The sequence below is a fragment of the Squalius cephalus genome (genome assembly GCF_949319135.1).
Source record: "Squalius cephalus genome assembly, chromosome: 25".
Lineage (NCBI taxonomy): Eukaryota > Metazoa > Chordata > Actinopteri > Cypriniformes > Leuciscidae > Squalius > Squalius cephalus.
Window position 1 is genome coordinate 30,486,936 of NC_137146.1, and position 27,548 is coordinate 30,514,483.

General features: G+C 37.6%; 1 protein-coding gene across 1 annotated transcript in view; it reads right to left on the reverse strand.

The window, feature by feature from the left end:
* Positions 1-27,548, reverse strand: part of reck (reversion-inducing-cysteine-rich protein with kazal motifs) — a 96,474-nt gene that overhangs the window by 62,673 nt on the left and 6,253 nt on the right. Inside the window, exon 2 of the mRNA XM_079863593.1 lies at positions 3,124-3,185. Within this exon, the coding sequence (XP_079719719.1) occupies positions 3,124-3,185 (62 nt within the window). The remainder of the gene's footprint in view (positions 1-3,123; positions 3,186-27,548) is intronic.

The following is a 27,548-nucleotide window of genomic DNA, read 5'->3' on the forward strand; positions in this document are numbered from 1 at the left end:
ACATTAATGCATATATCTATGCTTTTCTACACTCATTTCATAAAGTCATGAGTGAAGGTTCAGTGTGCAGTAGTTGTGTTACTATTAAAGCATTAATTGAAAACAGGCCTGCCAATTTTACATGTTAATTTAGCATTGTTAAATACTAAAACAAAAATCCACCATAAGAAACATAATTTTCCTTTTGTTGTAATATCAATAGTATTTAACACTGTCATCATCTGCCACAATAATGTCTGATTTATCTAAATCTGTTTTTAATATTATTTTATAAACAATATTAGAAATAAACAGGTATAATTTAAAATTAATTGAAACCATTTAATAAGACGAATAGATTAATTGATTGATTTAGTAAGATAAAATAATTTATAATCAAATTAACTGATTGACAGCTTTAATACAAGTACACTATCTATAAAAAATATATATATTTTTGAAGTATTTTAATAATACTGCACTTGCAGTCGTGTCCAAAAGTGGGGAAATTCGTTTTTAATGACCCTACAAGTTCAAGTTTATGCAAAAAACAATACGCAGAAAAACAAAAAGCTGACAGGAAAAAGCAAACATTGACTACAACATAATCAGTTATTAATATTTTGTTGGTTCTCTCTCGTTTTTGCATGTGTTCATAATTTCTTTGTATGACAGTCTGGACGAATTATTTTGTACAATTTGTCATGTTTCACTTTATCATTATCACAAATAAACTACGCCAAGCACAACTACACATTATGACTACAAAATCTTTACCACATTCTGAATAATATTTGAAGAAAGGGTGAAGATGTCAGTGTCATCATCACTTCTGGCCACGACTGCATCTCAGCTGAACTTTAAATACTTTATTTCTAATCTACATACAGTCTATTTCTATTTGAGTGTATTTATATGAGATTTTTCATGACTTTAATGCAAAGTTTGCATTGAATCTTTGAGCTGTGTTTTCCAGAAGCAAGAACATCTGCCTGCATCAAAGGAAAGCGGTGACTCCGCCCACACGAGCAGTGACCCAGCCCACAAGTGATGTGACTCCGCCCACACGAGCAGTGGCCCGCCCACACGAGCAACGACCCCCCCCACAAGTGACGTGACTCCGCCCACATGAGCAGTGACCCCCGCCCAGAAGCGACGTGACTCCGCCCACATGAGCAGTGACCCCACCCACAAGAGATGTGACTCCGCCCACAGCACAAAGAGCGGCCCCTCAGATAAATCAAGCTGGAAAAGTTTCTCTCTTTCACTCTCCTCTTCATGTTTTGTTTTGAGGGTAAATCAATGGCGGGTGCCAGCAGGGCTTCTAAAGGACTCTTCTCCTCTTCTCAAAGTCTCTTCAAAGCATCGGCTGTCCATTAGGATGAAACGTTCTGGCGATTACCATCTGCACGTTCCCTCCTCGCTCGCTCTCTAACAAGGTGTCATTATTCTCTCCTCCTAATCTCCTCTTTTACACACACCCGTCTCCCATCTGATGGGCTTTTAGCTTTGCTTCGGCTCGTTCTTTAATGCTGTTTTCTGTATGTTTTGATCCTGTGGTCACTGGCAGGACAGTGTTTCTCTGGGTTAGAGAGGGTTAACAGCGCTCCTACTACTGACTGACCCGCTTTAACTTCATCAAAAGCTCCATTCAGAAGTGTGTTTCATGTCCTCGATTCTGTGTAAGTCGGTTTGGGACGAAGAGCGCGAAACAAACTAAAAGAGACAGCTTTTATTTGCTCTTTTTCCACTCTTTTTTCACCTTCAAAGGAAGAACATCTCACCATTATTTATCATTTGTGTTTGCTTTTATTCATGCTTGTTTTGAACGAAATGATATTTTTCAACTTTCTCCATGGTAGATGTTTGAGCCTAATATGATCATTTAAATATGGCAGTCACTCAGTATAATATTACCATCTCAAGTTATCAAAAAAAAGGATCTTCACATATTAAAAAAATAATTAAAATATGAAATAATAGAACTGGTGCTCTTCGTGTGGTGGTCATAAATGACCGAATGTTTTTATCTTATTTAAATGAAGGGAATGTAATATATTTTAGTTTGATAATGGTTTTTTATATATTTTTTTTTGTATTTTTAGGGGATTGTAAGGTACTACATTATATTTATGCTGTATTTATAATCTATTTATTCACTTTTTGAGCATAGACCTGAAAAATAAATTTCCAGCTTAATCTGTGGTAAATCTTGAATGCTTTAAAGCACAGACTGAAGTTTGATCTCTTTTCAAAGACGACACTTGGCAGATTATTGCTGAAGTGAAAAAAGTTTTTAAAAAAGTGAACTTAAAAAAAGATTTTACGGCATTAGATTTTACGGCAAGGATTTTACGTTTATTGTTATGAAAAATGAACAAAAATACTATTTGAAATTTTTATATGAAAACTGTATTTTCAAGAAAATCAAAGCCATAAATCTAAACAAGTTGTATTAAAAATGTGAGGTTGATATCTCAGTAAATGATCTTTTAGTGAGATGTTGTTCGGCTGCAGTACCAAACGCTTCCACTCGTCTCCCGCTCATTTCCAATGCGTCAGTTCTGACCGCGAGGAGCTCAAGTGTGGCTGTTGTTTCCAGGACCGTTTACCTGTTCGAATCATGTCCGTGATTTTTTGTGTTCACACAGCAAGTGAAAAACGTTTTGTACCATTCCGCACTTTTCCACAAAGTAAAGCTGCCAGTTAATTCATCTGGCACATTTATTAATAAAAAAAAGAATGCAATAAAATGAACACATTAACGCAAATTAACAATTCATGCCCCCTGCCCCGTACATAAATTCCAAATGTATGTAATATTACTGACTGAATTTTTGTCATGTCTCTTCAATGATTCACTCAATATCCTTTAGTCAGAAAATAGTGATTATATGCAATTAATTGGATATTTTTATTATCTCTCTCAAACAGTATTCAGATAATAACCAGGGATTTTATATGAGAACACTGACAGTCACATTCCCTTTTGTTTCAACTCAGATTTGTCCTTGAAAGATCCGAGACAATGAACCGGTTTTACTTCATTACATATTTGTGGAAGCCTTTCTCTATATGGCCGAAGCTGCATTTAATGTCTTCATATGTTTTTGCATCAGTTGTGTTGGTGTGAGTGTGTCGTACCTGTTCACACGCTCCCTTACACTGAGGAAAGTGTTCTGCAGCATGATGGCAGCAGGAGGGATCTGGAGAGAGAGAGAGAGAGAGAGAGAGCGCAAGTTCAGTCCATTCCATCCAATGTACTCCCAACATATTTCACTTTAAGCCCCGCTGACGGAGAATACCTTTTGTCGGCACTTTGTATTCACCCATAAATAGTCAGTCTACTGTGTAGGTATCTTGAAATGGGCAGTTGGCAGTTAATCATTATGGGATTTCACTTCTCCTCACACTATATATGGACATTTACTGAAGCTCTGGCTAGATTTAAATCAACATCAATGCTACACTCGAAGAAAAGTCCATAAAAATAGCTGTTAATATGAAGACATTTTCTGACTCGATTTCGCAGGTGTTTTATCCATGTTTTGAATCACAAATTGCACTGCATCGTGTTTTATGGTGAAATTAAATATCTGTAAACATAACAGATAATGTCCGGGGCAGAATATTACCAGCACCTTTTTTTTTTTTTAAATAAAGATAAAAATATTCTTCGTCCTGGTGCAAAAAAATGACGGGAGAAACATCAGTTTGAACCGAGAGACAAATTTTGATCTTCCTATTATAGGAAAACAATGTAGAATGAGACCTGAAGTCAGAACTTTACAACTAGGACATTTCAATATAAAGAAACTGCAAATCAATTTTATCAGTGTGTGGCGTTGCATTCACGCAGATGTACAGCTAATGATAAAACTTACATTTAAATGCACTAGGGTTCTATATAAATGAACTATAACAGTAACAATAACAGTAACTGTAACACTAATAGTAACATTAACTGTAACAATAAAAGTAACAGTAACACTAACACTAACACTAACTATAACTGTAACCGTAACAGAAACAATAACAGTAACACTAACACTAACAGTAGCTGTAACAGTAACACTAACAGCAACAATAAAAGTAACACTATCTGTAACACTAACAGTAACACTTAAAGCTAACAATAACAGTAGCCGGCCGTAACGGTAACAGTAACACTAACAGTAACACTCACAGTAACAGTAGCGGTAGCAGCAACACTGACACTAACAGTAATGCTAACAGTAACGCTAACAGTAACACTAACAGTAACACTAACAATAGTAGTACCGGTAACAGTAGCAGTAACACTAACACTAACAGTAGTGGTAACGGTAACAGTAACACTAACAGTAACACTAAAAGTAGCAGTAGCAGTAACAGTAACAGTAACACACTCTAACAGTATTGCTAACAGTAACACCAACAGTAACACTCACAGTAACAGTAGCGGTAGCAGTAACAGTAATGCTAACAGTAACAATAGTGGTAACAGTAGCAGTAACACTAACACTAACAGTAGTGGTAACGGTAACAGTAACACTAACAGTAACACTAAAAGTAGCAGTAGCAGTAACAGTAACAGTAACACACTCTAACAGTATTGCTAACAGTAACACCAACAGTAACACTCACAGTAACAGTAGCGGTAGCAGTAACAGTAACGCTAACAGTAACAATAGTGGTAACAGTAGCAGTAACACTAACCGTAGCAGTAACAGTAACACACTCTAACAGTATTGCTAACAGTAACACCAACAGTAACACTAACAGTAGCGGTAACAGTAACACTAACAGTAACACCAACAGTAACACTCACAGTAACAGTAGTGGTAACAGTAGCAGTAACACTAACAGTAGCGGTAACAGTAACACTAACAGTAGCGGTAACAGTAACACTAACAGTAACACACACTAACAGTAATGCTAACAGTAACACCAACAGTAACACTCACACTCACACTCACACTAACACTCACACTCACACTAACACTAACACTAAAGCACCAGACAAAGGAATTTCAGAGATATCCAACAGGAAAATGCATGCGATCAGACTGAGAGAAGACGTGAAGCAGAGCTGGAGAAGCGTTATTGTGTGTGAGCGACTGTTTGCTTATAATAATCACAAGGGAGAGTTGTGGCTTTGAAAACTTAAGAAAAACATATTCTCATCTGTTTATGCTCCTCCGGAAAAAGTCATCATTATCAAAATGAAGTACTTTCATCTCAGCCCAGACTCATCCAGGCTGATTCCTTTCATCAGTGTGATTGGATCTGTCTTGTGTGCACTGCTAAGTGCTCTTCTTCAGGGCTGTAGTGCGCTTCTCTGGACGATCTGCTTTCTGTCTAACAGCATCTGGCTTTCAATGAGCAGAAGTGAGAAACGCCTTTCCTTTCATGCTTTCCACACCGGTTTATCGAGCTGACACCAGTGCTTTATCGAGCTGACACCAGTGCTTTATCGAGCTGACACCAGTGCTTTCTGAACGCGTGTGAGAATGGACACGCAGTGTGAAACGAGTTGTTCTTCTGAGGTCGAGGAATAGAGGTAAACCACTGAATGAACGCAGTAGTCTGCATTGAAGGCTTCATTGACAGCAGCATTCATGATGATATACAGTCACAGTGTGAGTAAAAGGAACACTAGTGCTTTAGTGTACTATACTATACACTACTGTACTATATTTAAGTGAAAGGTTTATTTAACTTTAGATGCATTTAGTGCATGAAGTCAGTGATCCATTAGACAAGAACATTCATGTCTTCTGTTATTCCAACACTGACTGGGCTGGCTGAAGATGCTGAGGCTGAAGATGCTGATAGATTGGGTTGAGCGGCTGTCTTCAGGGTGTTTGCTTCCTGATCGAGTAAAAGCTATTTTTTACTACGTTCAATGTACTTTTCAAGGCAAAAAATAATTTTATTTTAAAAATTATTAATTATTAACTCAACAATATCATCACATTTTTGCATGACTTTTTACAACCTAAACTAACCTTGCCTTATCATAGAAAGGACAAATGATCTGATCTATGTTGACTTATTGACTTTTTTGGACACAGTCTATGACATCATTTCCTGTTTTTGCATGTTTCTGCATGCTGGTCACTCATAACTGATTAGGCAAAGTTTTTTTCAAAAATAAGCAGCAGTAAATCAGTTTTGTTAAGATTAATTGTAAATAATCTCAATCTTTATAATAATCATGATATATATATATATATATATAGTATTAATTTGACCTTTTTAATGTATTATTATTATTTAAAAACAAACAATTTTAAAATTATTATATAATTAAAATAATTATTATTATCATTATATTTAATGTTTTAAAATAATAATTATTTAAAATAACAATAATAAAAGTTTTACTTTTTAAATGTATTATTATTATTATTATTATTATTATTTAAGATGATAATAATAATAATAATAATAATAATAGCAATTTTAACATTTGACAATTATTATTTAAAAAAATAACAACAATAATAATAATGGCAAATTACTTGTTTGTTTGTTTGTTTTTTGTTTGTTTGTTTGTTTGAAAAATGCCATTCCTTTAAGGATAATGATATCAGGGCATCACCCTGACATTTTCACTTTATGCCACATAAAAATACATGTCTATGAAAAAAAGATTAATGATTTAATTAAAAGCATGCTCATCATTTACATGGTATAAGTCACTGTATATATGAACTACATTTTTATAGATAATTTTTAATAAATGAATAGATAGGACAGAAATGAGCATCATATCATTGACCCTTTAGCCAAGCTCAGATCCTTCAGATGCAGATTCCGGTCCAGCATTAACAGGTGTGAGTGTTTCTGAGTATCTCAGTCGCTACTGTGTGCCTGTTTTTCTGAGGAATATAATAATGGCACATCAAAGGCATTCCCGTCTTCATCTCTCCCCCTTCCTCAACACTCCTGAGCATCCATTTCACCAACATCCCAAACGCTTCTGTTCCCGAGTGTGCAGTGTGCTCCAGTGAGTAAAGCAGAAGGTAATGTGAGTAAAGCAGAAGGTAAAGTGAGTAAAGGAGAAGGTAAAGTGTGTAAAGGAGAAGGTAAAGTGAGTAAAACAGAAGGTAAAGTGTGTAAAGGAGAAGGTAAAGTGAGTAAAACAGAAGGTAAAGTGAGTAAAGCAGAAGGTAAAGTGAGTAAAGGAGAAGGTAAAGTGTGTAAAGCAGAAGGTAAAGCGAGTAAAGGAGAAGGTAAAGTGAGTAAAGCAGAAGGTAAAGTGAGTAAAGCAGAAAGTAAAGTGAGTAAAGCAGAAGGTAAAGTGAGTAAAGCAGAAGGTAAAGTGAGTAAAGCAGAAAGTAAAGTGAGTAAAGCAGAAGGTAAAGTGAGTAAAGCAGAAGGTAAAGTGAGTAAAGCAGAAGGTAAAGTGAGTAAAGGAGAAGGTAAAGGGAGTAAAACAGAAGGTAAAGCGAGTAAAGCAGAAGGTAAAGTGAGTAAAGGAGTGAGTAAAGTGAGAAGGTAAAGCGAGTAAAAGAGAAGGTAAAGTGAGTAAAGCAAAAGGTAAAGTGAGTAAAGCAGAAGGTAAAGCGAGTAAAGCAGAAAGTAAAGTGAGTAAAGCAGAAGGTAAAGTGAGTAAAGCAGAAGGTAAAGCGAGTAAAGGAGAAGGTAAAGTGAGTAAAGGAGAAGGTAAAGTGAGTAAAGCAGAAAGTAAAGTGAGTAAAGCAGAAGGTAAAGTGAGTAAAGCAGAAGGTAAAGTGAGTAAAGCAGAAGGTAAAGTGAGTAAAGGAGAAGGTAAAGGGAGTAAAACAAAGCAGAAGGTAAAGTGAGTAAAGCAGAAGGTAAAGTGAGTAAAGCAGAAGGTAAAGTGAGTAAAGGAGAAGGTAAAGTGAGTAAAGCAGAAGGTAAAGTGAGTAAAGCAGAAGGTAAAGTGAGTAAAGCAGAAGGTAAAGTGAGTAAAGCAGAAGGTAAAGTGAGTAAAGGAGAAGGTAAAGTGAGTAAAGCAGAAGGTAAAGCGAGTAAAGCAGAAGGTAAAGTGAGTAAAGGAGAAGGTAAAGTGAGTAAAGCAGAAGGTAAAGTGAGTAAAGCAGAAGGTAAAGTGAGTAAAGGTAAAGTGAGTAAAGCAGAAGGTAAAGTGAGTAAAACAAAGCAGAAGGTAGGGTGAGTAAAGCAGAAGGTAAAGTGAGTAAAGCAGAAGGTAAAGAGTAAAGCAGAAGGTAAAGTGAGTAAAGCAGAAGTTAAAGCGAGTAAAGGAGAAGGTAAAGAGTAAAGGAGAAGGTAAAGTGAGTAAAGGAGAAGGTAAAGCGAGTAAAGCAGAAAGTAAAGTGAGTAAAGCAGAAGGTAAAGTGAGTAAAGGAGAAGGTAAAGCGAGTAAAGCAGAAAGTAAAGTGAGTAAAGCAGAAGGTAAAGTGAGTAAAGCAGAAGGTAAAGCGAGTAAAGGAGAAGGTAAAGTGAGTAAAGGAGAAGGTAAAGTGAGTAAAGCAGAAAGTAAAGTGAGTAAAGCAGAAGGTAAAGTGAGTAAAGCAGAAGGTAAAGTGAGTAAAGCAGAAGGTAAAGTGAGTAAAGGAGAAGGTAAAGGGAGTAAAACAAAGCAGAAGGTAAAGTGAGTAAAGCAGAAGGTAAAGTGAGTAAAGCAGAAGGTAAAGTGAGTAAAGGAGAAGGTAAAGTGAGTAAAGCAGAAGGTAAAGTGAGTAAAGCAGAAGGTAAAGTGAGTAAAGCAGAAGGTATAAAGTGAGTAAAGCAGAAGGTAAAGTGAGTAAAGCAGAAGGTAAAGTGAGTAAAGGAGAAGGTAAAGTGAGTAAAGCAGAAGGTAAAGCGAGTAAAGCAGAAGGTAAAGTGAGTAAAGGAGAAGGTAAAGTGAGTAAAGCAGAAGGTAAAGTGAGTAAAGCAGAAGGTAAAGTGAGTAAAGGTAAAGTGAGTAAAGCAGAAGGTAAAGTGAGTAAAACAAAGCAGAAGGTAAAGTGAGTAAAGCAGAAGGTAAAGTGAGTAAAGCAGAAGGTAAAGAGTAAAGCAGAAGGTAAAGTGAGTAAAGCAGAAGGTAAAGTGAGTAAAGGAGAAGGTAAAGTGAGTAAAGCAGAAGGTAAAGTGAGTAAAAGAGAAGGTAAAGTGAGTAAAGCAGAAGGTAAAGTGAGTAAAGGAGAAGGTAAAGTGAGTAAAGCAGAAGGTAAAGTGAGTAAAGGAGAAGGTAAAGTGAGTAAAGCAGAAGGTAAAGTGAGTAAAAGAGAAGGTAAAGTGAGTAAAGGAGAAGGTAAAGTGAAGGTAAAGTGAGTAAAGCAGAAGGTAAAGTGAGTAAAGGAGAAGGTAAAGTGAGTAAAGCAGAAGGTAAAGTGAGTAAAAGAGAAGGTAAAGTGAGTAAAGCAGAAGGTAAAGTGAGTAAAGGAGAAGGTAAAGCGAGTAAAGGAGAAGGTAAAGTGAGTAAAGCAGAAAGTGAGTAAAGGAGAAGGTAAAGTGAGTAAAGGAGAAGGTAAAGCGAGTAAAGGAGAAGGTAAAGCGAGTAAAGTGAAGGTAAAGTGAGTAAAGCAGAAGGTAAAGTGAGTAAAGCAGAAGGTAAAGTGAGTAAAGGAGAAGGTAAAGTGAGTAAAGCAGAAGGTAAAGTGAGTAAAGCAGAAGGTAAAGTGAGTAAAGCAGAAGGTAAAGTGAGTAAAAGAGAAGGTAAAGCGAGTAAAGGAGAAGGTAAAGCAAGTAAAGCAGAAGGTAAAGTGAAGGTAAAGTGAGTAAAGCAGAAGGTAAAGCGAGTAAAGGAGAAGGTAAAGCGAGTAAAGGAGAAGGTAAAGTGAAGGTAAAGCGAGTAAAGCAGAAGGTAAAGTGAGTAAAGCAGAAGGTAAAGTGAGTAAAGCAGAAGGTAAAGTGAGTAAAGGAGAAGGTAAAGCGAGTAAAGGAGAAGGTAAAGTGAAGGTAAAGTGAGTAAAGCAGAAGGTAAAGTGAGTAAAGGAGAAGGTAAAGTGAGTAAAGCAGAAGGTAAAGTGAGTAAAGCAGAAGGTAAAGTGAGTAAAGGAGAAGGTAAAGTGAGTAAAGCAGAAGGTAAAGTGAGTAAAAGAGAAGGTAAAGCGAGTAAAGGAGAAGTTAAGCGAGTAAAGCAGAAGGTAAAGTGAGTAAAGCAGAAGGTAAAGTGAGTAAAGGAGAAGGTAAAGCGAGTAAAGGAGAAGGTAAAGTGAAGGTAAAGTGAGTAAAGCAGAAGGTAAAGTGAGTAAAGGAGAAGGTAAAGTGAGTAAAGTGAAGGTAAAGTGAGTAAAGCAGAAGGTAAAGCGAGTAAAGGAGAAGGTAAAGCGAGTAAAGGAGAAGGTAAAGCGAGTAAAGGAGAAGGTAAAGTGAGTAAAAGAGAAGGTAAAGCGAGTAAAGGAGAAGGTAAAGCGAGTAAAACAGAAGGTAAAGTGAGTAAAGCAGAAGGTAAAGCGAGTAAAGGAGAAGGTAAAGCGAGTAAAGGAGAAGGTAAAGTGAGTAAAAGAGAAGGTAAAGCGAGTAAAGGAGAAGGTAAAGCGAGTAAAACAGAAGGTAAAGTGAGTAAAGCAGAAGGTAAAGCGAGTAAAGGAGAAGGTAAAGCGAGTAAAGGAGAAGGTAAAGTGAGTAAAGGAGAAGGTAAAGTGAGTAAAGCAGAAGGTAAAGCGAGTAAAGGAGAAGGTAAAGTGAGTAAAGCAGAAGGTAAAGTGAGTAAAGCAGAAGGTAAAGCGAGTAAAGCAGAAGGTAAAGTGAGTAAAGCAGAAGGTAAAGCGAGTAAAGGAGAAGGTAAAGCAAGTAAAGCAGAAGGTAAAGTGAGTAAAGGAGAAGGTAAAGTGAATAAAAGAGAAGGTAAAGTGAGTAAAGCAGAAGGTAAAGCGAGTAAAGGAGAAGGTAAAGTGAGTAAAGCAGAAGGTAAAGTGAGTAAAGCAGAAGGTAAAGCGAGTAAAGCAGAAGGTAAAGTGAGTAAAGCAGAAGGTAAAGCGAGTAAAGGAGAAGGTAAAGCGAGTAAAGCAGAAGGTAAAGTGAGTAAAGCAGAAGGTAAAGTGAGTAAAGCAGAAGGTAAAGTGAGTAAAGTGAGTAAAGCAGAAGGTAAAGTCAGTCAGTCAGTCAGTCATATTTATTTATAGAGCACATTTAAAAACAACAGTTGTTGGCCAAAGTGCTGTACAAAGTGTACACAAATATCCTAATAAGTAAACATAAAACCACAAATAAACAATGCACAAGACAATACAAAACCACTACGCCCACTTATGACCATAAGCAGCAGTAAATAAGTGGGTTTTGAGCAAAGATTTAAAATCAATATATGTTGGGGCATTCTTTATGTAAAATGGCAGATTGTTCCAAAGCTGTGGAGCGGCCACTGAGAAGGCACAATCTCCTTTTAATTTTAAACATGTCCTTGGAACAGTCAGCTGTAGACTACTGGTTGACCTAAGATTTCTAAAAACATTATGGTGGGATGAAAGAAGATCAGAGATGTATGGAGGAGCCAGTCCATGCAATCCCTTATAAACAAACAACAGTGTTTTGAACTCAATACGATGTTTGACTGGGAGCCAATGGAGAGAGAACAATACTGGCGAAATATGTTCTCTTCTCTTTGTTCCTGTTAACAATCTAGCAGCCGCATTTTGGACTAGTTGAAGACGTGACAATAGAGACTGTGAGACACCCAAGTATAGTACATTACAGTAATCTAATCTTGATGAAATAAAAGCATGTATCACAGACTCCATGTCTCTGGGTGATAAAAATGCCTTAATTTTTGCAATATTCTTTAACTGATAAAAGCAACTTCTGACCACACCATTGATCTGTTTGTCAAAAGTCAGAGCAGAGTCAAAAGTAACACCCAGATTTCGAACATGTGTATGGCAATTGCCAGATAAAGGTCCCAATTTACTGGCAGCAACCTCTGTGAATGTAGATGAGCCAAAGATTAAGACTTCCGTCTTAGAATCATTTAACTGAAGGAAGTTGGCAGACATCCACTGTTTAACGTCTCTCAAACAATCAAATAAACACTGCAAACTAGAGTCATTCTTTGGATGTAAAGGAACATAACACTGAGTATCATCTGCATAGCAGTGGTATGATACATTATACTTGCTAAAAATATTATACAGCGGAAGCATGTATAAGGAAAATAAAACAGGACCCAAGATCGAGCCCTGCGGAACCCCATATAAAACTGGTGCACGAGGTGACATGTAATTGCCCGTCTCTACTGAGAAGGTTCTATCTGTTAGGTATGAAGCAAACCAATCCAAAGCACAACCTTGGATACCAATTTGCTGTAAACGATTTAAAAGAATGCTATGATCGAGAGTGTCGAATGCCGCGCTAAGATCCAGCAGAATTAAGACAGCACATTTACCAGAGTCGACAATCAGAAATAAATCATTTAGTACTTTAAGCAGTGCAGACTCTGTACTGTGCTGTGATCTGAAACCAGACTGATATTTATCCAAAATGCCATTTTCCTGTAAAAAGGAAGAAAGCTGATTAAACACAACCTTCTCCAAAACTTTTGATAAAAATGGCAATTTAGAGATGGGGCGATAGTTGTTCAAAACTGTTGGATCAAAGTTTGGTTTTTTGAGCTGCGGCTGCACAATGGCATGTTTAAAATAAGATGGAACTATCCCACTAACTAAGCTACTATTGATTATTGACAATAAGCTAGGAGTAATAGAATCAAGTATATCTGTTAAAAGGCGAGGATAAACAACATCCAGTGAGCAAAAGGTGGACTTCATTTGTCGCAAAATTTGTTGCAGATGACTATGAGACACTAGAAAAAACTCAGATAAATGTGTTAAATTCTGTGATGGTGATGACTGAAGTAGGTCCAAAGAAGAGTCCAAAAAACATGATCTTATAGCATCAATTTTGTCGCAAAAAAACTTTAGGAAGTTTTCACAGGCCATAGGAGAGGGATCAGGATATAAATTAGAAATCGGATTCAACACATTATTTATAGTATTAAATAGTATTTTTGGGCTGTGTGCATTTTTAGCGATGAGCTCTGAAAAATATTTTGCTTTTGCGAACTTAACAACTTTTTGATATTGGATCATACAATCCCTAACACATTCATAAGATATTTGTAATTTGTCCCTCTTCCACTTCCTTTCTGCTTTTCTCCATTTTTGTCTAATAGCCCTAGTGTCATCATTAAACCAAGGGTGTACACAGCTTCTAATTCTCTTCAATTTAAACGGGGCAACGACATCCAATATGTTTGAACATAACGTATTGAACATATTCACTAACTCATCTGGGTTTGCTCCAAGACTGTTTGACTCAATTTCGTGAGTTTTTGGTGAACTAATATAAGCATCCAGGAATTTTTCGGATGTAGATGAGTTAAAAGAACGAGCATACCGGGCTACCGGCACATAGAGTGGTTCAGGGCTAGGAACATCTATATTAAAAGAAATAATCTTATGATCAGACAGAAAAAATTCTTTAATAACTACGTTGCTGACTGAAAAGCCATATGATAAGATCAAATCAAGTGTATGCCCTTGTTTATGAGTAGGACCAAAAACAGACTGTGTAAGATTAAAAGTATCAATAGTTTCTAGAAATTCTTTAACCATAGGTTTAGAAGGGCAACAAACATGTATATTAAAATCGCCCAATATCAAAATCCTATCTGCATTTGGCACAACAGAGGATAAAAAATCAGAAAATTCACTAATAAAATCCTTATTATACTTTGGGGGTCTATAAACTAATATACATAAAATTGAATTACAGCCATCCTTCTTAAATAGCTGTGCTTCAAAGCTAGAAAACAATTCTGTGGCAGATAGACGGCATTTGAATTTATCTCTATAAATAGTAGCTAAGCCCCCACCACGACCAACTGACCGTGTCGTGTTAAAAAATGTATAGTCTTTAGGACAAACTTCAGTGAGTGGACCAAGTTCACCGGCATTTAGCCACGTCTCAGTCATAAACAAAAAGTCAAGCCCAAGAGATAGAATATGTTCATTAATTGTGAATGTCTTGTTTGAGATCGATCTTACATTTAGTAACGCCATCTTCACTTCAGTGCAGTCTGTTTCCAGATATGTGGGCTGATGCTGCAACGGCAAGGAATAATCCAATGAACGAAGGTTGCGGAGATTTACTCCTCTTCTGCAAATGCGTAGTCTAGACAGCCTCCTTGACGATCGCACTGATCGTGGTTGTTCCGGGTAAACGAAGTCGGGACAGTATTTGAAAGAGTACAAAATCCGGCCATGGTCACAACTGGAAACCAGACCTACAAGATCCGCGTGACTCGGGACTTCACGCAGCGAGGCACGGAGGTGTCTCCTGACGCGTGCCAACACACCGCCACGTGTGCCCCGTCTTCTATACCGTTTCTTCCTCTGATGGTAATCACAGGCCGGTAATCGGCATATTTCAGATGGCAGGAAGGTCGAAAAAGGAGGATCAGGAATCTTGTACCCCCCGTAATTCGGATCAGAGAAAATTTCAACAGTCCTCCGTATATTGAGGAGAAAGGAACGGTCATAAACAAGCGCTGTGGTAATTTTTTGTGCAGATAAACACACAAACAAGACGAATAAACTTAGTACAGAGGACATAGACAACAGACGACGGCTTGCCAAACACCACACTGGCGCCATCTTGATTCTGATTCTAAAGGAGAAGGTAAAGTGAGTAAAGGAGAAGGTAAAGTGAATAAAAGAGAAGGTAAAGCGAGTAAAGCAGAAGGTAAAGTGAGTAAAGCAGAAGGTAAAGTGAGTAAAGCAGAAGGTAAAGTGAGTAAAGGAGAAGGTAAAGTGAGTAAAGGAGAAGGTAAAGTGAATAAAAGAGAAGGTAAAGCGAGTAAAGCAGAAGGTAAAGTGAGTAAAGCAGAAGGTAAAGTGAGTAAAGGAGAAGGTAAAGTGAGTAAAGGAGAAGGTAAAGTGAGTAAAGCAGAAGGTAAAGTGAGTAAAGCAGAAGGTAAAGCGAGTAAAGCAGAAAGTAAAGTGAGTAAAGCAGAAGGTAAAGTGAGTAAAGCAGAAAGTAAAGTGAGTAAAGCAGAAGGTAAAGTGAGTAAAGCAGAAGGTAAAGTGAGTAAAGGAGAAGGTAAAGTGAGTAAAGCAGAAGGTAAAGCGAGTAAAGCAGAAGGTAAAGTGAGTAAAGCAGAAGGTAAAGCGAGTAAAGGAGAAGGTAAAGTGAGTAAAGCAGAAGGTAAAGTGAGTAAAGGAGAAGGTAAAGTGAGTAAAGCAGAAGGTAAAGTGAGTAAAGCAGAAGGTAAAGTGAGTAAAGCAGAAGGTAAAGCGAGTAAAGGAGAAGGTAAAGTGAGTAAAGGAGTGAGTAAAGCAGAAGGTAAAGTGAGTAAAGCAGAAGGTAAAGTGAGTAAAGCAGAAGGTAAAGCGAGTAAAGCAGAAGGTAAAGCGAGTAAAGGAGAAGGTAAAGTGAGTAAAGCAGAAGGTAAAGTGAGTAAAGGAGAAGGTAAAGTGAGTAAAGCAGAAGGTAAAGTGAGTAAAGGAGAAGGTAAAGTGAGTAAAGCAGAAGGTAAAGTGAGTAAAGCAGAAGGTAAAGTGAGTAAAGCAGAAGGTAAAGCGAGTAAAGCAGAAGGTAAAGTGAGTAAAGGAGAAGGTAAAGTGAGTAAAGCAGAAGGTAAAGTGAGTAAAGCAGAAGGTAAAGTGAGTAAAGCAGAAGGTAAAGTGAGTAAAGCAGAAGGTAAAGTGAGTAAAGCAGAAGGTAAAGCGAGTAAAGCAGAAGGTAAAGTGAGTAAAGCAGAAGGTAAAGTGAGTAAAGCAGAAGGTAAAGTGAGTAAAGGAGAAGGTAAAGTGAGTAAAGCAGAAGGTAAAGTGAGTAAAGGAGAAGGTAAAGTGAGTAAAGCAGAAGGTAAAGTGAGTAAAGCAGAAAGTAAAGTGAGTAAAGCAGAAGGTAAAGCGAGTAAAGGAGTGAGTAAAGGAGAAGGTAAAGTGAGTAAAGGAGAAGGTAAAGTGAGTAAAGCAGAAGGTAAAGTGAGTAAAGCAGAAGGTAAAGCGAGTAAAGCAGAAGGTAAAGCGAGTAAAGGAGAAGGTAAAGTGAGTAAAGCAGAAGGTAAAGTGAGTAAAGGAGAAGGTAAAGTGAGTAAAGCAGAAGGTAAAGTGAGTAAAGGAGAAGGTAAAGTGAGTAAAGCAGAAGGTAAAGTGAGTAAAGGAGAAGGTAAAGTGAGTAAAGGAGAAGGTAAAGTGAGTAAAGGAGAAGGTAAAGTGAGTAAAGGAGAAGGTAAAGTGAGTAAAGCAAAGCAGAAGGTAAAGTGAGTAAAGCAGAAGGTAAAGTGAGTAAAGCAGAAGGTAAAGTGAGTAAAGGAGAAGGTAAAGTGAGTAAAGGAGAAGGTAAAGTGAGTAAAGGAGAAGGTAAAGTGAGTAAAGGAGAAGGTAAAGTGAGTAAAGGAAAGCAGAAGGTAAAGTGAGTAAAGGAGAAGGTAAAGTGAGTAAAGCAAAGCAGAAGGTAAAGTGAGTAAAGCAGAAGGTAAAGTGAGTAAAGGAGAAGGTAAAGTGAGTAAAGGAGTGAGTAAAGGAGAAGGTAAAGTGAGTAAAGGAGAAGGTAAAGTGAGTAAAGCAGAAGGTAAAGCGAGTAAAGCAGAAGGTAAAGCGAGTAAAGCAGAAGGTAAAGCGAGTAAAGCAGAAGGTAAAGCGAGTAAAGGAGAAGGTAAAGCGAGTAAAGCAGAAGGTAAAGCGAGTAAAGCAGAAGGTAAAGCGAGTAAAGCAGAAGGTAAAGTGAGTAAAGGAGAAGGTAAAGTGAGTAAAGCAGAAGGTAAAGTGAGTAAAGGAGTGAGTAAAGGAGAAGGTAAAGTGAGTAAAGCAGAAGGTAAAGTGAGTAAAGGAGAAGGTAAAGTGAGTAAAGCAGAAGGTAAAGTGAGTAAAGGAGAAGGTAAAGTGAGTAAAGCAGAAGGTAAAGCGAGTAAAGCAGAAGGTAAAGTGAGTAAAGGAGAAGGTAAAGCGAGTAAAGCAGAAGGTAAAGCGAGTAAAGCAGAAGGTAAAGCGAGTAAAGCAGAAGGTAAAGTGAGTAAAGCAGAAGGTAAAGTGAGTAAAGCAGAAGGTAAAGTGAGTAAAGCAGAAGGTAAAGCAGAAGGTAAAGTGAGTAAAGCAGAAGGTAAAGCGAGTAAAGGAGAAGGTAAAGTGAGTAAAGCAGAAGGTAAAGTGAGTAAAGCAGAAGGTAAAGCGAGTAAAGGAGAAGGTAAAGTGAGTAAAGCAGAAAGTAAAGTGAGTAAAGCAGAAGGTAAAGTGAGTAAAGCAGAAGGTAAAGTGAGTAAAGCAGAAGGTAAAGTGAGTAAAGGAGAAGGTAAAGTGAGTAAAGCAGAAGGTAAAGTGAGTAAAGCAGAAGGTAAAGTGAGTAAAGCAGAAGGTAAAGCGAGTAAAGGAGAAGGTAAAGTGAGTAAAGCAGAAGGTAAAGTGAGTAAAGTAGAAAGTAAAGTGAGTAAAGCAGAAGGTAAAGTGAGTAAAGCAGAAAGTAAAGTGAGTAAAGCAGAAGGTAAAGTGAGTAAAGCAGAAGGTAAAGTGAGTAAAGCAGAAGGTAAAGTGAGTAAAGGAGAAGGTAAAGTGAGTAAAGGAGAAGGTAAAGTGAGTAAAGCAGAAGGTAAAGTGAGTAAAGCAGAAGGTAAAGTGAGTAAAGCAGAAGGTAAAGTGAGTAAAGCAGAAGGTAAAGTGAGTAAAGGAGAAGGTAAAGTGAGTAAAGGAGAAGGTAAAGTGAGTAAAGCAGAAGGTAAAGTGAGTAAAGCAGAAGGTAAAGTGAGTAAAGCAGAAGGTAAAGCGAGTAAAGGAGAAGGTAAAGTGAGTAAAGCAGAAGGTAAAGTGAGTAAAGCAGAAAGTAAAGTGAGTAAAGCAGAAGGTAAAGTGAGTAAAGCAGAAGGTAAAATGAGTAAAGCAGAAGGTAAAGTGAGTAAAGCAGAAGGTAAAGTGAGTAAAGCAGAAAGTAAAGTGAGTAAAGCAGAAGGTAAAGTGAGTAAAGCAGAAGGTAAAGTGAGTAAAGCAGAAGGTAAAGTGAGTAAAGCAGAAGGTAAAGCGAGTAAAGGAGAAGGTAAAGTGAGTAAAGCAGAAAGTAAAGTGAGTAAAGCAGAAGGTAAAGTGAGTAAAGCAGAAGGTAAAGCGAGTAAAGCAGAAGGTAAAGCGAGTAATGGAGAAGGTAAAGTGAGTAAAGCAGAAAGTAAAGTGAGTAAAGCAGAAGGTAAAGTGAGTAAAGGAGAAGGTAAAGTGAGTAAAGGAGAAGGTAAAGTGAGTAAAGCAGAAAGTAAAGTGAGTAAAGCAGAAGGTAAAGTGAGTAAAGCAGAAGGTAAAGCGAGTAAAGCAGAAGGTAAAGCGAGTAAAGGAGAAGGTAAAGTGAGTAAAGCAGAAAGTAAAGTGAGTAAAGCAGAAAGTAAAGTGAGTAAAGCAGAAGGTAAAGTGAGTAAAGCAGAAGGTAAAGTGAGTAAAGCAGAAGGTAAATTGAGTAAAGGAGAAGGTAAAGTGAGTAAAGCAGAAGGTAAAGCGAGTAAAGCAGAAGGTAAAGCGAGTAAAGCAGAAAGTAAAGTGAGTAAAGCAGAAGGTAAAGTGAGTAAAGCAGAAGGTAAAGTGAGTAAAGCAGAAGGTAAAGTGAGTAAAGCAGAAGGTAAAGTGAGTAAAGCAGAAGGTAAAGCGAGTAAAGCAGAAAGTAAAGTGAGTAAAGCAGAAGGTAAAGCGAGTAAAGGAGAAGGTAAAGTGAGTAAAGCAGAAGGTAAAGTGAGTAAAGCAGAAGGTAAAGTGAGTAAAGCAGAAGGTAAAGCGAGTAAAGCAGAAGGTAAAGTGAGTAAAGGAGAAGGTAAAGCGAGTAAAGGAGAAGGTAAAGTGAGTAAAGGAGAAGGTAAAGTGAGTAAAGCAGAAGGTAAAGTGAGTAAAGCAGAAGGTAAAGTGAGTAAAGCAGAAGGTAAAGTGAGTAAAGCAGAAGGTAAAGTGAGTAAAGCAGAAGGTAAAGCGAGTAAAGCAGAAAGTAAAGTGAGTAAAGCAGAAGGTAAAGCGAGTAAAGGAGAAGGTAAAGTGAGTAAAGCAGAAGGTAAAGTGAGTAAAGCAGAAGGTAAAGTGAGTAAAGCAGAAGGTAAAGCGAGTAAAGCAGAAGGTAAAGTGAGTAAAGCAGAAGGTAAAGTGAGTAAAGCAGAAAGTAAAGTGAGTAAAGCAGAAGGTAAAGTGAGTAAAGCAGAAAGTAAAGTGAGTAAAGCAGAAGGTAAAGTGAGTAAAGCAGAAGGTAAAGTGAGTAAAGGAGAAGGTAAAGTGTGTAAAGCAGAAAGTAAAGTGAGTAAAGCAGAAGGTAAAGTGAGTAAAGCAGAAGGTAAAGTGAGTAAAGGAGAAGGTAAAGTGTGTAAAGCAGAAGGTAAAGTGAGTAAAGCAGAAGGTAAAGTGAGTAAAGCAGAAGGTAAAGTGAGTAAAGCAGAAGGTAAAGTGAGTAAAGCAGAAGGTAAAGTGAGTAAAGGAGAAGGTAAAGTGTGTAAAGCAGAAGGTAAAGTGAGTAAAGCAGAAGGTAAAGTGAGTAAAGCAGAAGGTAAAGTGAGTAAAGCAGAAGGTAAAGTGAGTAAAGCAGAAGGTAAAGTGAGTAAAGCAGAAGGTAAAGTGAGTAAAGGAGAAGGTAAAGTGAGTAAAGCAGAAGGTAAAGTGAGTAAAGCAGAAGGTAAAGTGAGTAAAGCAGAAGGTAAAGTGAGTAAAGGAGAAGGTAAAGTGTGTAAAGCAGAAGGTAAAGTGAGTAAAGCAGAAGGTAAAGTGAGTAAAGCAGAAGGTAAAGTGAGTAAAGCAGAAGGTAAAGTGAGTAAAGCAGAAGGTAAAGTGAGTAAAGGAGAAGGTAAAGTGAGTAAAGCAGAAGGTAAAGTGAGTAAAGCAGAAAGTAAAGTGAGTAAAGCAGAAGGTAAAGTGAGTAAAGCAGAAGGTAAAGTGAGTAAAGCAGAAGGTAAAGTGAGTAAAGCAGAAGGTAAAGTGAGTAAAGCAGAAAGTAAAGTGAGTAAAGCAGAAGGTAAAGTGAGTAAAGCAGAAGGTAAAGTGAGTAAAGCAGAAGGTAAAGTGAGTAAAGCAGAAGGTAAAGCGAGTAAAGGAGAAGGTAAAGTGAGTAAAGCAGAAAGTAAAGTGAGTAAAGCAGAAGGTAAAGTGAGTAAAGCAGAAGGTAAAGTGAGTAAAGCAGAAGGTAAAGCGAGTAATGGAGAAGGTAAAGTGAGTAAAGCAGAAAGTAAAGTGAGTAAAGGAGAAGGTAAAGTGAGTAAAGCAGAAAGTAAAGTGAGTAAAGCAGAAAGTAAAGTGAGTAAAGCAGAAGGTAAAGTGAGTAAAGCAGAAGGTAAAGCGAGTAATGGAGAAGGTAAAGTGAGTAAAGCAGAAAGTAAAGTGAGTAAAGGAGAAGGTAAAGTGAGTAAAGCAGAAAGTAAAGTGAGTAAAGCAGAAAGTAAAGTGAGTAAAGCAGAAGGTAAAGTGAGTAAAGCAGAAGGTAAAGTGAGTAAAGCAGAAGGTAAAGTGAGTAAAGGAGAAGGTAAAGTGAGTAAAGCAGAAGGTAAAGTGAGTAAAGCAGAAGGTAAAGTGAGTAAAGCAGAAGGTAAAGCGAGTAAAGCAGAAAGTAAAGTGAGTAAAGCAGAAGGTAAAGCGAGTAAAGGAGAAGGTAAAGTGAGTAAAGCAGAAGGTAAAGTGAGTAAAGCAGAAAGTAAAGTGAGTAAAGCAGAAGGTAAAGTGAGTAAAGCAGAAGGTAAAGTGAGTAAAGCAGAAAGTAAAGTGAGTAAAGCAGAAGGTAAAGCGAGTAAAGCAGAAGGTAAAGTGAGTAAAGCAGAAGGTAAAGTGAGTAAAGCAGAAGGTAAAGCGAGTAAAGCAGAAGGTAAAGTGAGTAAAGCAGAAGGTAAAGCGAGTAAAGCAGAAGGTAAAGTGAGTAAAGCAGAAGGTAAAGTGAGTAAAGCAGAAGGTAAAGCGAGTAAAGCAGAAGGTAAAGTGAGTAAAGCAGAAGGTAAAGCGAGTAAAGCAGAAGGTAAAGTGAGTAAAGGAGTGAGTAAAGCAGAAGGTAAAGTGAGTAAAGCAGAAGGTAAAGCGAGTAAAGGAGAAGGTAAAGTGAGTAAAGGAGAAGGTAAAGTGAGTAAAGCAGAAGGTAAAGTGAGTAAAGCAGAAGGTAAAGTGAGTAAAGCAGAAGGTAAAGCGAGTAAAGCAGAAGGTAAAGCGAGTAAAGCAGAAGGTAAAGTGAGTAAAGCAGAAGGTAAAGTGAGTAAAGCAGAAGGTAAAGCGAGTAAAGCAGAAGGTAAAGCGAGTAAAGCAGAAGGTAAAGTGAGTAAAGCAGAAGGTAAAGCGAGTAAAGCAGAAGGTAAAGTGAGTAAAGCAGAAGGTAAAGCGAGTAAAGCAGAAGGTAAAGTGAGTAAAGCAGAAGGTAAAGCGAGTAAAGGAGAAGGTAAAGTGAGTAAAGCAGAAAGTAAAGTGAGTAAAGCAGAAGGTAAAGTGAGTAAAGCAGAAGGTAAAGTGAGTAAAGGAGTGAGTAAAGCAGAAGGTAAAGTGAGTAAAGCAGAAGGTAAAGCGAGTAAAGGAGAAGGTAAAGTGAGTAAAGCAGAAGGTAAAGCGAGTAAAGGAAGTCCCAAGAGTGTTTAAGACACCAGGATCTCTGCAGGAACTGAAGACAACATGAAAGAGGGGCGGTTTGATGGGTTTGATGGCCTCAAATAAAGGTGATCAAACACCAATGAGAAGCAGACGAGAACCAGGCATACATGTGTCAACTGCTCCCCATGAGGATCCCATCAGCTTCAAAGCCTTGAATACACACACACACACACACACACACACACACACACACACACACACACACACACACACACACACACACACACACACACACACAACTGGAACTGGAAAAGATAAACCCTTCACTAACCTGTTGATAACCAGTTCTGTGTAGCGTTTGAATCAGGGAATGTGTGAAGTGATCAGATGTATTGATTGAGCCACTTTGGTTACAAAAAAGTTGTCTTTACTAATTTTTCTGGGCCGGCAAGTGTCAAAAACATAGAAGCCTATGGAGGAGTGAGCCAGCTCTCAGATTTCATCAAAAATATCTTAATTTGTGTTCCGAAGAAGAACGAAAGTCTTACGGGGTTGAACAACATGAGGGCGAGTGATTACTGACAGAATTCTCATTTTTGGGTGAACTAACCCTTTAATACAATGAAGGAGATTGGTTTAATCAACAGAAACACAAAATATTATGTTCTCTGAACCACATAAATTATTATAAGTTGATTTGACAAAAGAAAAAAATGTTGTTATAAGTCATGAAAATATTTTTTTTACAGTGTACACAAAATGTTGAGAATGCAGAGATAAAGACGTGAATATCTCTCCTTGAGTTGAGACTTGAGAAAATGCTGTTTTTTAAAGAATAACAGTGATTTACACCTAACCCTAAGCGTACACAATGTTGATAAATGCTGCGATTTTCAATTTGAAGGATTTCAAATTGGTAAAATTGTTCTCAAATTAGCATAAAAGGGCAGCTACAAGTGCATATCGTGGTAAAAAGGAAGGAAAGTAGGGTGATTTGAGTGTCTTTGTTCGGGTCGGGTCGGGTCTACTAACGAGCTGGGCTTTTAATGACCCGCTGAAGGTGCACTGGAGCATTCAGAGCTGTGGGCTTTGTGTTCGAAGAGAGGAACGCTAGACATTCAGCTCAGACCGACGCATTACTGATGCTGGGGAAATGATGAAGAAGCCATGGAAACTGCAGGAGTGGCAGTGGAGTAAGAGTTTCCCTGAGTCTGCGTCTGTCGCTTACAGCTTTACATTATACAAGTGCAGGGTGAACTGTGCAGTGAAGCCGACTGCGTCTCACAGCGAGACCTTTAATGAACAATGACAGATACACACAGATCATAATGATGGAGACTGGGAGACGCGGCCCATTAGTGAACGCAACATCGCATCAACCGTATTGAGGAAAGCAAACAAAACATAAAGATGTGCTATTCCTTCATGTTTTTAGAAAGTGTAAAACACAGAACTACAGATCATTATCCAAATCCATGGGAAGAAAGAGTGAGCTTGAGCGAGAGGCGTCCGAAACATGGTTGGTTCTCTAAAGAACGTTTCAGTGAGCAGTTCTTCAAATAAAAAAAAATTCTAAGAGTGAAGAACATTTAACTCTTTCCCAGCCACTGATGGAATTTTCCAGCAATCCATGATTTGATTGTTGTACGATGCACATCTTCTGAAAGATTACGGAATCTTTGGATCAAAACACAGGAGAAGAAGCAGAAATCTTGCATGCCAATGTATCCTAAACTGTGTGTGAGATTAGAATAAGTGTGTCCAGGCACGTGCACACATAGACATCAAAGGGGGCTTGAGCACCTGCCCTTTTTATTCCTGGAGAGAAAGTGCCCTTTTTTCTGGGGTGCTTTTTTTTTTTTTTGAAAAATAATATATATTCCTGTTTGCGCACAGCTTCCCTGTCAAACAAATATATTTATTGAAGAATAGTATATCTAAATAGCAGGTCAGGAGTTCTGAAGCGCTCCCTCTCTCTCTATCTCTCTCTCCCCCCTTTGGCGTCTCTGCGCAGCGGCGCACATCGGCACACATCGGCACACATCATACACACACACACACACACACACTCACATAATCCCGCTTATTACATGGCTACCTACCAAATAAATAATTAATTTGACACAAAATATTTATTTAAAAGGGAGTTTATTGATTTAAACCCGATTGTATTGCTTCCAGAAAATAGTACGCTCCGTCTCTACGGTTAGAATCAGGTTAGAATCCTGTGAGTCCATAGCAACGCTCTGTTTTTCATGGTAACGGTCTGTTATACTCACTGATCTATATAATGACATAATGTCATTCTATATAGATCAGTGGTTATACTCCGCACAGCGGTCTGTTATCAAGAAATAACAGACCGCATTCTACATTGGAATTCAACCAAGCCATGTAATAAAATAAGTTAGTAATAAAATAAGCATATATCACCACCAGATATGCTTTAGTTATTTTGTTTATCCTATTTACCTGCATTGCCCTGTCAATTAGATGCAAATTTTCAATTTGTATTTTTGTATTTTGTCAATCATTTTTGCAGTGATTTTTTCAGTAAAGTTAACAAAATAGCAGCAACAGCCCTCTTCAGTTTAGAGTGAATATTTGTGTTGATTTTAAAGTGTTATGTATTCTGATAACACCAAAATAATTAAAATGATGTGCAAAAATAAACAAATTATTAGTAAAACACGCCCCTCTGCCTGATGCAGTTATTTAGGTTATTCTAAATATATACTTGAAACTAGTAGCATAGAAAATGTTTTCAAAACATGCACATTGTGGAATGGTTTCCTTTGCTGCTCTATAAACCTAGTGAATACTAGGAGACCATGGTTTCTGTGTGAACTGATTATTTTGTAGACATCTTTTGAAAATGAAACAATTGCGTGAGTTTGAGGAAGATAAAATTAATTAACTTTTTTAATTAATTTTTTAAAAAGGAAGTCAGAGTTGCGTTAATATATATACTTTTTTGTTTAAAAAAAAGAAAAAAAATACGTAATTATGAGAAGTGCCCTTTATTTCACTTGAGCCCCTGCCCCTCAAAATGTCTGTGCACGTCCCTGAGTGTGTCCCAAAGCGCTGTATGTTGACAAGAGTATGCCAAGTCCCCAGACGGTCTACTATTTCCGGTGGATTTCCAAAGTGTGGATCCGTGCTCACTATAACGGCTATTATTACCCATGATCCATTGCGCTTTGGAGGAGGACTCGGTTCAGAACTACAAACACAAATAAAATGGTTAAAAACTAATAACATGGCCGATGTGCATGACAGACCATTAAATAAAGAGGTTTAGATAAAGGGGTTTGAGTGACTAATAATGAACATTTAACCTGATAAAAAATGTAATGTTTTAATGTTATCCATGTTATATTTCATCTGCAACAACAGTGTGAACTTTTATAAAGAGGAGAGTGACTGGCAGATCAACGTTCTTCTTCTTTTCTCTCTGATACGGTAGGAAATTAAATGACATGAAATGCGGAGGATGTTCACTGTGAGAAGATGATTGACAGCTCAGTTTACAGTGACAGGATGTGTGTAAATATGCAACAGATCGTCCGTCAAAGACACAAATTTATGACGTGATAGTTTGTCCAAAATACCCTATTGCTACATACTCAAAAAGTATGTACTTTTTCTTTACAAAACATGTACATACTACTAGGGCATAGAATAAGTAGGCAAACTGGGACGCAGCAAAGTGATAGAAGCGTTGCTGACACACACAGAATATAATGCAATCATCAACATTAAACAGCATTTAAATCAAAACTGCCTAACGTTACTGAATGAAAACTCTTTGACAAAAACACGATTTTCTCAGCTTTTTGTTTAAAGTGTTGATTTTTTATGAAACTTCCCCACATTTAAGTGTTGAAAATCAAAGATTCATAAAGCTAGAATAAAAGCTGAGGGTCTGTTCTTTCTTTTGGTATATTGCATGTTCAGATAATCAATTACACAACAAAATATTCTGGGGGCCATAAAAGTTTGTGAAAATCATCAAAAATGCTAAAAGTGACTGGAATTTTTTTTTTTAAATGCTGGCGGGGAAAGAGGTAAAGATGAAAGATGCCATGGATGTTAAAGGCTCTTCATGGAAACATTGATGCAGAACCTTTATTTTTAAGAGTAGAAAGGTGAACTAAATGCATCCCATAGCTCAACATGCAAGAAAATATTTATTAAAATATGTTTACACTATTTATTGAAACCCTAAACTCCAATAAAACTCATACATGCTTAAACACTAACATTTACATGAGACCTAGTGTTCAGAAACTTCCAGAATAGTAACTTAGATATAAACAATGTGAGTCACAAGATGCCATTTTTCTTAAAAAGAACTAAAAATAAGAGTTATCAATATTACTTGTACACGTGAAGGGGCTTTTACACAACAGTGGGCTGTTTTATTCAAAAGTCAGAGATAATGTTTGAAATGGTCATGAAACGCTAAATTATGACTTTATATATAACAAAATACCTTGACAAAAATAAATAAAAATCACTATAAGAAATGCTTTAAGATCATTTTTTTGATAGAATTAATATTTCAAGTCCAAGGCAGCATGAACATTAGCTCAGTACGCAAAAACACCCTCACTATTTATTTATTTTAATATTTTTACACTAAATATTAGTCACAGTTGGTTAGTCGAGGCAGGATCTACAGGCAGCATCACTTTACTTGACAATAACACACAGGAGAATCACAACCAACTACGAGAACAACTCAAACTAAAGGCTATAAATACAGAGAAACTAAAGGGCTGAACAAGGAACAGGTAAGTAAAATCAATCAAACAATGAGTCGCTATGACAACAAATGAGAGCATTCTAGAAACCATGGAAACAAACTACATGTCCATGGAAATGAAACAGAAACCAAACTGAACGTTACAATATTGCACAGTTTATTGAAATGAGCTGAAAATGGCTTGAGTTTCAGAAACTCTACACTAACACACAGTATGAGTGCCCACATCTGCGACCCATTCAGAAACTTTAAATCTAGCAGAGGTACGAGGATGAAGTAGAGCGAGATGGTTTAAATAGTCATGAAAAACTGAATTATGACTCTCATGGTGCTAAAACATTGATAAACATTGAGCTTTTGAAACATGTCCTTTTAAAAGAAAAAAGTATTAAGAGAAAGAAGAATCAACCCGTCAAAGCAGCAGCAGAGCATTAATGGAAGAGCACCTCTCAGTTCAGCGGGAGTCTGTTATGCAGTTTCTTCAACAATGCCTATTGTTACGCAGCACGAGTGTGAGCAGGCAGATGATGTCACACACACACACTGATCCTCCGGCCTCCTGCTCTACACACACACACACACGGATGGACAGAGGTAATGGAGGACAGTCCTGGATGAGCTCTACAAATAAACAATGACCAGAGTCAACAAAAGCAGTGAGTGACAGAGGCCTGCTGTAATCCTGTCAGCCTGTGAAGAAGCATGTGCTGTCGCTCAGTGGGGATCCGGACACACACAATACAGCACAAAACACACTCGCTGCGACACAATACACCACAAAACACACTCGCTGCGACACAATACAGCACAAAACACACTCGCTGCGACACAATACAGCACAAAACACCAGGCTGACTCTGGGACAACACACTCGCTGTGAGACGTGCGCCACACACCGCTATACACACCGCTGCAGACTCTCACGGGCAAGACTTCATCCAGGAGTTTATGCTTTTCTGTGCAGTGTGACTAAAGACAGCCCTGTTCTTCCTTCCCTTGTGGAAAAAAGGCTAAAAAGAAAAACTAATTTTCCCAAAGATACAATTCATTCATGCAATTACTTGAATACACCTATTCTAAACTCATCTAAAAAGAAAATTGTCAGGGTGATGCAACTCTACTGATACTATAATGGGAAAAAAAGCCTCATCAAAATAATGTACAATATGAAAATAACTTACTTTGTCTTACAGTAATTACGTTAGTTGCTAATTAGATTTTTATCCAAAGCAACTTCCGAAACACTAATGGCAGGAATAATGTCCAGGAGGAACTGTGGAACTTTATCTGAAGTTAAAGCACAATCTTTGCGTGGGGTTTGAAACTTTTTCCATTAAATACTTTAATATATCTTCTGATCAAGCCTTCCGATCAGTTCTGAAGTGAATCCTAATGGT